The sequence below is a fragment of the Solea senegalensis genome, linkage group LG1 (assembly GCF_019176455.1).
Source record: "Solea senegalensis isolate Sse05_10M linkage group LG1, IFAPA_SoseM_1, whole genome shotgun sequence".
In the NCBI taxonomy this organism is placed as follows: domain Eukaryota; kingdom Metazoa; phylum Chordata; class Actinopteri; order Pleuronectiformes; family Soleidae; genus Solea; species Solea senegalensis.
In genome coordinates, this window is record NC_058021.1 from 7173460 (window position 1) to 7185525 (window position 12066).

The window sequence follows — 12066 nt, forward strand, 5'->3', positions numbered from 1 at the left end:
AGGCACTTCAAGACACAAGTTGAGGTCACACTGCATGACCTCGACAAGGCTGTGAGTCTGATTGTTGCTCTGTTGGAAAGACGTTCACATTGATCTTCTCTCAGATTAAGAGCAGAAATCAAGATGAGTGTACTGTGTTAGAAAATACACATTTTATAGAGAGACCTAACTATACAATTTTCTCGTCCTACCCCTTTTTTCCAAGGTCCGGCTGCGGGGGATGGCCATGGATGGGGATGGCCTGTAACGCCCTTTTTTCAGACGTCATTTCCTCCCTCTTGCGGAATCAAAACAACAATGGCGCGAAAGCAGGAGGTAAGCAACCGACAGCTTTATTTTGGCTTTTTATTTCTTGTTTATTACTACTTATATTAGTAGCTATAGCAGCTAACTACGTCAGGTCAGCAACAGCTTCTTCAACGTGAACGTGCACAGGCCACAGTTGAAAGCAGTAAGTAAGCTAACGTCAGCCTAGCTTACCAGAGTGGGAAAGCTTCTTTTTTTAAACATTTAATCACTAAGTTTGACCATCTGAAATTACCATTACAGTGTCAAACATAGACATATATACGTAGACGCTGCACTGAGCGCTGAATCGTACGTCGACATCCCCGCTATATTGGATGTGGCAGATCTTAATGTAAACTAGTAAAAGGAAATGGACTGAACTTTAAGTTCTTTTAGGTTTTTTTGGTTTAATGTCACCAACCAATATGGTCAGTTAATAAAATGTGTTAGTGCTTACTTTGTTGCTTATATTAAAGTGTGTGACAGATAAGTTAGATACCATACTAACATTTGAGTTTATGTGGCCATTAATGAGTTGGCTACATTTGAAAATTAAAATGTCTTCTACCAAAATTGTGTTATATATATTTATTTTTTCTTTTCCTCAGCCCCATTTGTCTGTGCTGCATGGGAACACGAAGCCAAAATTGATACAGAGATCTCAAAATTTATTCCAATGTCCTTTCTGTCCCAAAGAAGGTGAATACTGCAAGTTGGTCCCACACTTGCAGTGCCACAATAAAGATGTAGTTCGATATGCAGGTAATAGTTTGTTACTTGGGAAACTCGCAACATCATATTTAATATCTCACAGCTTTCTGACTGAAAGTGTAAAAAAAACTTTGACATGGTCTCATGACTGTGCTGTATAATGCAAATTATTTACGTACATATAACTTGTTTTTATAGATTAGTGGTTGTACATTCATCACAGTTAAATTGTTTTTTACAGGCTTTTCAATATACAAGTGCAGAAGAGGATGCGTGTCTAGTGGACATTACCACTGTTGTTTTTGTTCAAAAACATATGTAAGGAGAGACAATTTTTTGCGGCACCTCAAATTGAGAAAATGTGTAGTGACCCCAGCAGTGCCCCCTGCAGTGACGGGACTCTCCCTGCTTCCTCCAGTGACCGTCCTCCCTGCGCCTTCAGCTCCTCCCGCAGTGACGGGCACCTCCATGCCTCCAAAAAAGACTGGTCCCATTGTGACGGGCACCTCTGTCCCCCCCGCAAGCGCTTCACACACACGGGACAGGTGTAAATCAAAATTGAAGACAACTATGTGTTGCTTTTGTAATTTGAAGCTGAACAAGAAAAACCTGAAGTTACATATGAAGAGGCGACACTCAGAAACACTTGTCAACATTAAGGAACACCATTTTGTTGATATGGGTGAGTTGGAGAAATGTAAACGAGAATCTGAAGTGGAGTAATGGAATATGAGTTTAGTCATTTGATGTCTTTGTCCTTATCTTCAGATATTAAAGTTAGTTTTTATTAATCCCCTTAGGGGGGGGGGTATTCCTCTGCATTTTGACCCATCCTAGAATTAGGAGCAGTGGGCTGCCACACTGAGTGGCGCCCGGGGAGCATTGGGGGTTGGGTACCTTGCTCAGGGGTACCCCAGCCCTTTTTGGCCGGGTGGGGATTTGAACCGGTGACCCTCCGGTTACAAGTCAAGTTCCCTTTCCCCTTGGTCACAGGCTGCCCTTTACTCATTCATGTAAATGTCCTATAGGGTTATTTAACAAGTGGGTATGAAAATATTAACGTTGTGTTACATTGAAGCATTGAAACTGAGTTTAATTTTGAAGGACGAAGAAAATGGCTGCAAATGAGTAGTGGCGTGAGGATATGGACCTTTATTTTGAAGGCGAAGAAAGTGAGGGGCGTGGCGTTAGCGCTCTATGCCGGACATCAGATCCACAGAGAATGCGACCCTTACATTTTTGTCCGGTTTCGCGTTCCGTCGCAAACATTGCCTGTGGTTCAAAGTTCGACAATCACAGACTTTTCATTCTCACACTGTTAAAAACTTGAAACGTTAAGCTTTCCTGCGCCGGAGTGAAATTTTAATTTGTCGGTTAGAAGAGTTTGGTCACATCTACACTTGAAACGTACGTATTTTGTGTATGTTTTTACCACTTCACGTCCAACAGTGTTCCTCGGTAGCTGGTTCGTTTTGAAAACAACGGTCTTACATTATTTCATCTGAATTTAAAAAAAACAAAAAGCAAACTATATCCAACCATGTGAGCGATTTAGCCCCACTGCAGGCTCACTGACACATATGGTCATACTTTGTCTGTATAATCAATAGAGCTTGAACCAACTAATATTTTCTTTAGCAATGAATCTGTCCCATTACTTTCTCGTTTAATCGAATAATCGTTGGTCCATAAAATGTTGGAACATGTTGATCAGTGTTTCACAAACCTGGAAATGACAATGTTCTCAAATGTCCACAAACCAGAATGATTCCGTTTTAATGATTTCTTTGTTATGCAGAGAAAAGAAACCAGAAAATATTCACATTTTAGAAGCTGAAAAATGAAAAGAAAAATCCTCAATCGATTTATCAATTATCAAAATAGTTGGTGATTAATTTAGGATTATTAATGGATGAATTGAGTAATTGTTTTATCCCTAGTAATCAATATTGCTCATATAACACTCAGTACTCCGAACTGTAAGGCGTTCCTAAAATAATCTTAAGAATATTTTATCCCACTTTTTTTCTTTCACTGCAGACACATTGAATCACATGGAGTTCTCCACATAAGTTCTAGTTTTAACAGTGTGAATTTCATGCCTGTAACACTTACTGTGGTTGAAAGCAGAAGGCAGTGTAAATTAAAATGCAGCTCTGCATACACACAGGATTCAGGTGCTATAATGATGTGTATTTCGAGCTTTTCTTGCCCTGCAGTGTGAAATTCAAGCATCCAACTCTCACCTAATCTGAGGAAGAAGGAGGTTCAATAAAAAAACAAAAACCCTTACATTCATGTTATAATTGTATGAGTGGGATCTTCTGTTGTGACTCCTAGAGAGGGAGAAACCTCTGCCAAGAGGTTATGCCTTTGTGCTGGTGTTTCTAAATCAATCTATTAGCACCATATCATACCATAAAAAAGGGGCTATAGGGGCTATATAAAAAAAAACATAAAAACAATTTAGCTAAAAATGTAAGTTTTTAATCACAGTACCTTATATAGGTCTCTCTGACAGAGTAGTTAGTTCAGCAAGAACTGAAACATAAAAAACCTATATTAAAAATATTCTCATGTCAATTTTATTTCTTTTGTTTTAGAATTCCATCTACAACCTCTAGTGTAAAAAACATGATTTGAGTGGGATGTGTAAAATTCAGAATCCAGAAGTTGCTTTGTCATTGTTCTTTTGTTGTGCTGAAAATTAACCAAAATATAATACATAAGGACATAAGGAAGTTTTATTGTCATTGTGCTTCCACAACAACATTTAGTTGGTAAACTCTCAGCAGCACAGCACATATTAAAAACTGAAAACATAAAATACAAAAACATGGACACAAACTGTATAAAATGGCAATAAGTGATATAAAATAGGTAAATGATATGAAAATAGACAGATAAAATAAATAGATAAGAGCAGCAGCTGTACGAAGTGCATTTTTGGAGTTAAAATATTGCAGATATTGCACACGATAGCACATTCAGCCCGTGTCATTTCATATTAATCAATGAATCAATAAATACATAAATTGTCAACCCCACTGATCCCCCTCCAACTTCCTGTCAGAGGATTACTGTTTTTGTCTTTTACCCCGTGTACATACTGACATTGGCTGTGTAACTTGTTTTTTAATCAACTGTATCTTCCTTACTCCCTTGTTGTTTTTTTACATTCAGCTCGACTACTAATGGAAGAGGTATATTATGTTGGAGTAGACATTGGCACTGCCAGTGTGAGGGCTGCACTGGTGACCAGAGACGGCCTGGTAAAGACCACTGCAGAAGAGCCCATCAGCATATGGGAACCCCAGTCTGACCACTATGTCCAATCCTCCTCTGAGATCTGGATGAAATGCTGTGCAGTTGTCAAGGTAGGGTGACTTTGAAACAGTTCTTGGTGCTTCATTTTAAGATGCCACTACAACATAGATCCGCACTGGATGTGAAGTAACTCAACTTAAACTAGTGTTTAGGTTGCCTTAATCAAGTTTGATTTCCTACTGTGGAAAAATAAGACACGTTTGTGATTAGATTTTCAGAATGTGCTTTCTGTCTGTTCCAGAAAGTTACCCAGGGTGTGGAGAAGAGCCAGGTTTCTGGTTTGGGCTTTGATGCCACCTGCTCGCTAGTGGTTTTGGATCAGAACTTCCAGCCTGTGCCCGTTAATCAGGATGGTAAGTCTGACCTGAATACTTTGTAAAGCATTATTTATGCAAACCTCAGCAAGTACACATTATGGGTTATGGGAGTAGGAGTGATGATGTGATTTTTACACTGAAAATATTCAGGCTGTAAAATTGCACTGGACTGCTTTTTTTTTCCGAGCATTCTGTGATGAAAGACTTCATTTGTTAAGTTTAGTTTGCATGTTGTTCTACTCTATTGTGATATGATACTTTATTGATTCCTGAGGGTAAAATTCCCTCCTTCACTGCAAGATCAGAGGTCAGGATCAGCTTACTTTACAGAACCCCAGGAGCTGGTAGGGGTTTGTATTTTTTTCTGTTTTCTTATAGACCAGATATGATAAATGCCTTTGTGATCCTGCACCACCCCCAACCTTTTGCTTCTCACTTGCAATAGGTATTTATCCTGTTAAGCTGCTGAATGTCCAGGTTTTGTATGAGCAGTATAATCCACCCCTGAAACCTTTTGTGGGTGCGTCTTTATTGCATTTTTAGCGACACTCAACCTGTTGAAGCCATCTTGCTTCACTACGGCTGTATTTCCTCCTTGTAATTTAGTCACATGTGACACAAGATTAAAACACCGCTATACCGCGAAACACCGAGAGTGGCGTTGAGATGACTGGCCGAATCAGAATTGTATGAACTCATTTGGCTGCGGTGTCCTGCAGTGTTAATCTTAAGATTACATTCTTGCACATCAACCTCATCTCTGCCTCTTCTGCAGGAGACAGTCACAGGAATGTAGTAATGTGGATGGACCATCGCGCTGCAGAGCAGGCCAATCGTATAACCAGCGCTGGCCACAAGGTCCTGAGCAGAGTGGGAGGAGTCATGTCACCTGAGATGCAGCCTCCTAAACTGCTCTGGCTGAAAGAGGTGAGAGGTGAGAGAGGTCAGCATAGGGCACTAATGTCTCTGGGTTTTTGTTGTTGCTCTTTGTACTGGGCGATGAGCATGTGGTGAATGTTGTTGTTTTTTTTTCTCTCCCCAAAATACCGATTCTTGAAGACAACTTTCCCCACAAGTGCTCATGTGTTCTCTTTGATTAGAATCTGAAAGAAAGCTGCTGGGACAAAGCTGCTCACTTTTTTGACCTGCCAGACTTCCTGTCTTGGAAAGCAACAGGTTCTTTGACAAGGTAAACTTTGTTGATCCGTCATAATTGTCTGGGTTTATTTCGACTTTTATATGTGGGTCGTTTCCAGCTATTTTTTGTCCAAAGATGATATGAAGAATATGAATGTGGGCTGAACATTTTGGGAAAAATATCAAATTGTGATTTTACTGACCAATGTGTGATATAATTCAAGGTTCACTTTAATATTAACTGTGTTTTAGATTTAAAATGTGAGTGTGAACATTAGATACCATCACGATAGTAACTTTTGTTGTAATGCAAGGATGACGGCGTAAATATGTTTTCCGACAAATACCTCAACGTGATTGGACAATCGAAAAAAGAACTAAATCGGAGGCGTTACAATTTGTCAGTTGCATAGTTTCAAATAGTTGTTTCAATTGCTCAGCCATAATATGAAGCTGTAGCACACGTGTAGTTGAAATTATAGTATTTGAAATTGTTAACCCCCAAATGTTACTTGTATTAATAAAATAGTTGTTGATGGGTTAGCGTGCTCCCCTTTCCTTCATCAATTATCAAAACTCTGTTTCCAAGAAAGATGGAGGTCGTCCTCACTAGCAGCAATTCGAAGAACTATTGTCAGAGTCAGCGTGGTGTGATACCGTGACCTTCACAAGATACTGTTTATGTGACTCTATGTTATTTGTACAGATTTAAGAAGGCTCATTTATCTTGGGAAGCATGATAAAGTACTTGTCCACAATGTTTCACAGGTCCTTATGTACTGTGGTGTGTAAGTGGATGTACTGCCCTCCAGATGGATGGGATGACAGCTTCTGGACGAGCATTGGATTGGAGGACCTCCTGGAAAATGACTTTTCCAAAATAGGTCTGAGAATCAAAACCTAAATCATCTCCTGGTGAATGTGTCAATTAGTTTTGTGTAGTGTAAGAATAAAAGATATTCAGAAGACTTTATTTTTAACTGTGACCTCTCTGTCACCCAGGCAGTGAGATGTGTTCTCCAGGGAGCCCATTAGGCAGTGGCCTCACCCCAGAGGCAGCAGCAGATTTGGGTTTGGACCCAGGAACTGCAGTTGGAGCCTCTCTTATCGATGCTCATGCTGGAGGCCTAGGTATTACACAATGAAATACAATTTCTGGAACATAAAATGTCTAATGTTGCTACTATCGGATATAGGGTGATGTTCCTAAGTAACATTTAGTTATTTATTTTAAGTCCTTTGTTGTATTGTATGCTATATTACATCCTTTCTAACAACAACAACAACAACAATAATCACCAAAGTTGATGTTGTAATACAGCAGGGAACATATGTAGGTCCAAAAAGTGGAAAAGCATAAATGAATTATTTGTCATGTAGATTTTTATATCTCGCATGTATATACCGTGTTTATAAAATGAAGTATTATTATTATGGAGATAGAAAAACAGAGGGCTCAACAACACATTTTCACAGGGAATTATCAGTATCAAATGTCCTAAACTCAGAACTCTTCACCATCTGGTTTTGTTCTGAGACTTAAACTGCTCACGAACTCTGCCCTCTGACCTCTGGCTTTGACCTCCACCGATCACACATTGTTGTACAAGTCAGAGTAAAACACACTGAGCCTTTTAGTTGTTGTTCACGTCACAGTGATGAACAACACCAGCACACAGGTCAGCCTTGCACGTTAAACTCAAACCAGCTTGACAAATATTTCTCCAGCGGTTAGTGTCACTGCTCAGGTCCCACGTGTAGCGTAGCTGATCACTTCAAAAAGATTTAAAGCGTATGATCCGCGACTGATTTAGGTCTTACTGCCACTTTGTCGTCTTCTGTTTTGTAACCTTTGCAGAAAATGCAAGACAGGATTCTAATGTCACACAATTAAAGGTAAATATCACATCTCATTCCAGGTGTGATCGGCGCAGACGTCACAGGCTTCGATTTGCCGTGTGAGGACAAACCAGTGACTTCACGCATGGCAATGATTTGTGGGACTTCAACCTGTCACATGGCTGTAAGTGGTTTGCTGCTACAGTGAGATCAACAGTGTTTAGACATCAGTGTGTTGGAGGATAAATATGCCAATGACAGAAAACTGCCTTAAAAAGGTTGTATATTAAATGAGTTACCAATTTTATTATTACTATAATTTGTATCATACATATTGCCATGTTTTCTTTATACTATAGAGTAGATCTGTTCGCTTTTCCCCTAGTTATGTACAAAACAAACTCCCTCATCTTCTCCACATAAGTGTTGCACTGGGCACTGGTGCCAGTTTCAGCTGACATGGGGCGAAAGGCGGGGGGTACGTACACCCTGGACAGATACAAAACAAACTCATTTAATGTCATCACTGTGTTGTGTACCAGGTCAGCGAGCAGCCTCTGTTTGTGCCAGGAGTGTGGGGACCCTACCTGTCTTCTATGTTGCCTGACATGTGGCTCAACGAGGGAGGACAGAGTGCGACAGGACGACTGGTCAGTCAACTGTCTTTGTAAACATGTTTTTACTAGAGATGAAACATATCGGCCGAAAGTGGCCAAAAGAAAAAGCATTTTCGGCTGAAATACTTTTAACACCGAAACAAAACGACCGAAGCAGGACGTTGTGATGACGCATTCAAAAACTAGAGTCTGCCCAAGATCATACATATACATATATATGCATATATATACATATATATATATATATATATATATATATATATATATATATACATATAATATACATACACACATATATATCTATATATACACATATATATGTATATGTATATATATATATTAATCTATATATAAAATTGCAGTGCCTTGAATTAAGTGAGGTAAGTACACACAGTCCCAGCCATAACAACAAAATTAGATATAAAAAAAACACAATGGTACAGAATTGGCATACAAATTTCTTTCTGTGTTTCGGTTTGGCCAACAATTTTCATTTCGGTGCATCCTTAGTTGTTTACAGACCCATTCATGCCGTGCATCAACAGGAAACTGTTGATATGTGATTGTTTTTCCCCCTTTCCTCCTTCAGATTGACCATTTAGTGAAGGGCCACGCTGCCTATGCTCAGCTGCAGGAACAGACACAGCAGAGGTCAGCAGACAAAGTCATTTTAACACGAATGCCATTCCTGTTGACTTTGGTAAAAAGATTCTAAAGATTCTAGAATTATAGGGGTTTTATAATCTGTGAAAGGTTGAATTGAAACCGATGAACACAAGCATCATTTCTTGGTTTGATTTTCTTTGCATTTATTATATTTATAAGACACCCTGGTATTTTCTTACCTGTATCTGTAGTATCTTACCTGAACACGTTGACATTTAGCTATTCTTGTTCTGACCAAGGCCTATAGTGTTATGATTTTTAAAGATATTTTTGGGGAATTCTATTTTTTATTTGGTAATCCAGATTATGTTGAAAGTGGACAGAGATTATTTAAATATTTAATATAGAATCTTTGTACGATTCCTTTTCTCCCAGGTTTCCCTTCACTGGTGAGAACCTCTACAGTTACCTGAATAGCCACCTGAGTTTAATGACTGGCTCTAATTCCTCCGTTGACCTGCTGGGGTCCAGTCTTCACTTGTGGCCGGACTTCCACGGGAACAGGTCACCGCTGGCTGATCCCACCTTGAAAGGCATGGTGAGGAAGGAAGTAGACCTAAGGCGTGGATAACTAACGTTGGTCTTGAAGAGAATTTCTCTTGGACAGAAGTGAATCATTCTTGTGACTGCTGTATCACGTAGCCACACATAGGTGTTTGGATAAATGGCCCTCACTGTTTTGCAGGTGATCGGGCTCTCAGTGTCCCAAACCATTGACGACTTGGCCCTGCTCTATTTAGCCACCGTTCAAGCTCTCGCTGTAAGTGTGCCGTTCTATCTTTTAAGTTGATTTCAAACATCATAGTATCTTGGAAGTGTGGACGGACGAAGTAAACATCTCGCTTCGGTCTTCTGGTTTCAGCTCGGCACACTTCATATTCTGGAGGCCATGAAAGAAGCAGGACACGACATCACAACCCTCTTCCTGTGCGGTGGACTGAGCAAGAACGCCCTATTTGTACAGATTCATGCCAACGCAACAGGTTCCAATGTCGGACAATAATAGAATTGTATATATGCCTAACATCCAGTGTATAAAGATTAACATTCAAATATGCAACGCTTCAGTGAAACGGCGTCTACATTAAACGCTTGAGTTCATTCAACTCTGTTAATATCACCACTTCCAGGATTGCCTGTGGTGTTGCCAGACCAGACGGAGGCTGTGTTAATAGGAGCAGCAATTTTGGGAGCGTGTGCATCTCGGCACTTCAGCAGTGTACAGGTAAAGAGAGACAGACACACACACACACACACGAGAGCTTGGTTTAAACATCGTCTCACTCACAGAACATATGCAAGACATCTGTTTCATACTATGGTGATAGATTTTAAACCTTTTTTGCCTTGTCCATGACATAAAAATTAAATTTGAAAAATCAAAACGTTTATGTATTGTATTGTATTATAGTTTGGAATCCAATCTCCTTATTTTGTATTCCAATATAATTGCCCTGGTAAGTATTGAAGACAATCATTTGTGTGAACTTTTGGAAAATATCCTATTTAAGCTTTTCAAGCAGGTGTAGACTGTCAAATTATTAGCCACTATTCACATGCAAGGATGAGAACGTATTGACATGAATTGCTTCCAACGTGTATTTATGTTTTTGTATAATTGGTGTAGAAAATACATTGATTAAATTGCAATCTTGAATTGCTAATTTTGTCATCTCCAAAATGAAAGCCCTACTTAACGTACACTGACTCAATGCCTCCATCTGCTGGATGGAAAAAAATAAAAACGATCAACGTGCATTAATCTATGAAATAGAACGTCCAAATCAGTGCAGAGTGAGGACTAATTCTTTACCAGATCAAATTCACTCATCCCTCAGTTTCTCAGTACTCGTGAGACTAAAAATAAGATGTTATTGTCTGGACTAGGCTGCACCTGTCAAACTATTTTCAGCCCTAAACTGCAGCAGACATCACTTGTTATGTCTGATTCTCTGAGCTGCACAGTCAAGTGGCTGGATTTTCTTTGTTGTTGCTTTAGACAAAGAGGCCCCTGCACTGCATTAGTCATGAACTCAGCCTCGCTGGTGCAGCCACTGCTGTTGGCTCGTGTTCTTTCACACTGTAACTGGGTCAGAACAGGCCCCAAACTGAATGTGTTGAACAGTGAACATTTTCCTTTGCAATTCATGGGGTTTAGGAGGCAATGGAGAAAATGGCTAAAGTGGGCAGAGTTGTTCAGCCGGATCATAAACTACAGAGGTGAGACTATATATTTGTGTGTATATATATATATATATGTATATGTATATATATATTATGCATGTCTAAGCATTTTCCTGATATCATATATATATATATATATATATACATATATATACATTTTTTTCTTTTTTTTCAGCTTCTACAAGAGAAAGTATGCGGTGTTCTTGCGGCTTTTTGACCACCAGAGGGAGTACCAGGCCATCATGGACCAAAAAGAAGCAGATTGAGGCTGGGACTCAGAGTCTGTGTCCTCTCAGAGATCATACTGTAAATCAACACTGGAAAACAGGAGCAGAAGTCATAACCCTGTTGCTTTTTTTAATAAACTGAGGGCGAACAGATCCACTGCTGCAGCTCTACCCAAAAATGAGGAAGAGAATGAAGGACTGAATGTTGAGGCACCAAATGCCTGCCTCAAATACATTTTTAATAAATAATTAAAATGAGAGAGAGAAAAATGAATCAGCGAGCTTGTGACGAAGCAAGTTCTTTGATGCTGAACAATGCTTTGTTTTAAATGTTCGGATGTTTGTGGGTGAAAATAAGCTGTTATTGTTCCTCAGAAGTGATTTTCCCACAGCTTATGCTCATTCAAGTGTAAGTAGGCTACATTAAATCCATATTTTTCATGGCCTTGTAAGTTTTTACAGTTTGTAAATAAACAGTTATGCTACTGCTCCAGCACTTACAACCTCACCATGCAAATTTACATTAATAGTTCAATAGGTAAGAATTAGTGACAAATAAAGGTGAGACTGCAGATTGTAATAAAAAGAGGACTCTCTTTTTATTGCACTAAGTGTCTGCTTCTGACTGCTGTAGAAACGTGGTTGTGCAACTTGGCGGTCGCCTTCAAAGCCACTTTCATTTCCATTCAGCATCTCTAGTTGCTCTGTGCAGGTTTGGTGAGTGGGTAAAAGCAGGGTTAGAGGTATGAAGCT

At 39.4% G+C, this 12066-nt stretch overlaps 1 protein-coding gene across 2 annotated transcripts; it reads left to right on the plus strand.

Moving 5' to 3' along the window:
• The first annotated feature begins 263 nt into the window (after window positions 1-263).
• fggy (FGGY carbohydrate kinase domain containing) lies at window positions 264-11754 on the plus strand. Of its 2 annotated transcripts, XM_044027242.1 has the most exons (18): window positions 264-315; window positions 897-1050; window positions 1241-1681; window positions 4183-4376; window positions 4568-4679; window positions 5419-5570; window positions 5744-5832; window positions 6549-6664; window positions 6783-6911; window positions 7700-7803; window positions 8162-8269; window positions 8826-8887; window positions 9278-9440; window positions 9588-9662; window positions 9765-9885; window positions 10033-10127; window positions 11061-11122; window positions 11262-11754. In XM_044027242.1, exons 1-18 carry the CDS (start codon window positions 298-300, stop codon window positions 11350-11352), a joined length of 2286 nt encoding a protein of 761 aa, XP_043883177.1. In that variant the 5' UTR covers window positions 264-297; the 3' UTR covers window positions 11353-11754. The 2 variants fall into 2 exon arrangements, with proteins under 2 accessions (XP_043883177.1, XP_043883178.1); XM_044027243.1 differs by lacking the exons at window positions 264-315; window positions 897-1050; window positions 1241-1681 and adding an exon at window positions 1965-2406.
• The last annotated feature ends 312 nt before the right edge of the window (window positions 11755-12066 follow it).

Coding starts and splice junctions, on each gene's coding strand:
- fggy (XM_044027242.1), top strand. Junction 4,377..4,567: donor AATGCTGTGCAGTTGTCAAG/GTAGGGTGACTT, acceptor TGTCTGTTCCAG/AAAGTTACCCAGGGTGTGGA. Junction 9,441..9,587: donor ATCCCACCTTGAAAGGCATG/GTGAGGAAGGAA, acceptor ACTGTTTTGCAG/GTGATCGGGCTCTCAGTGTC.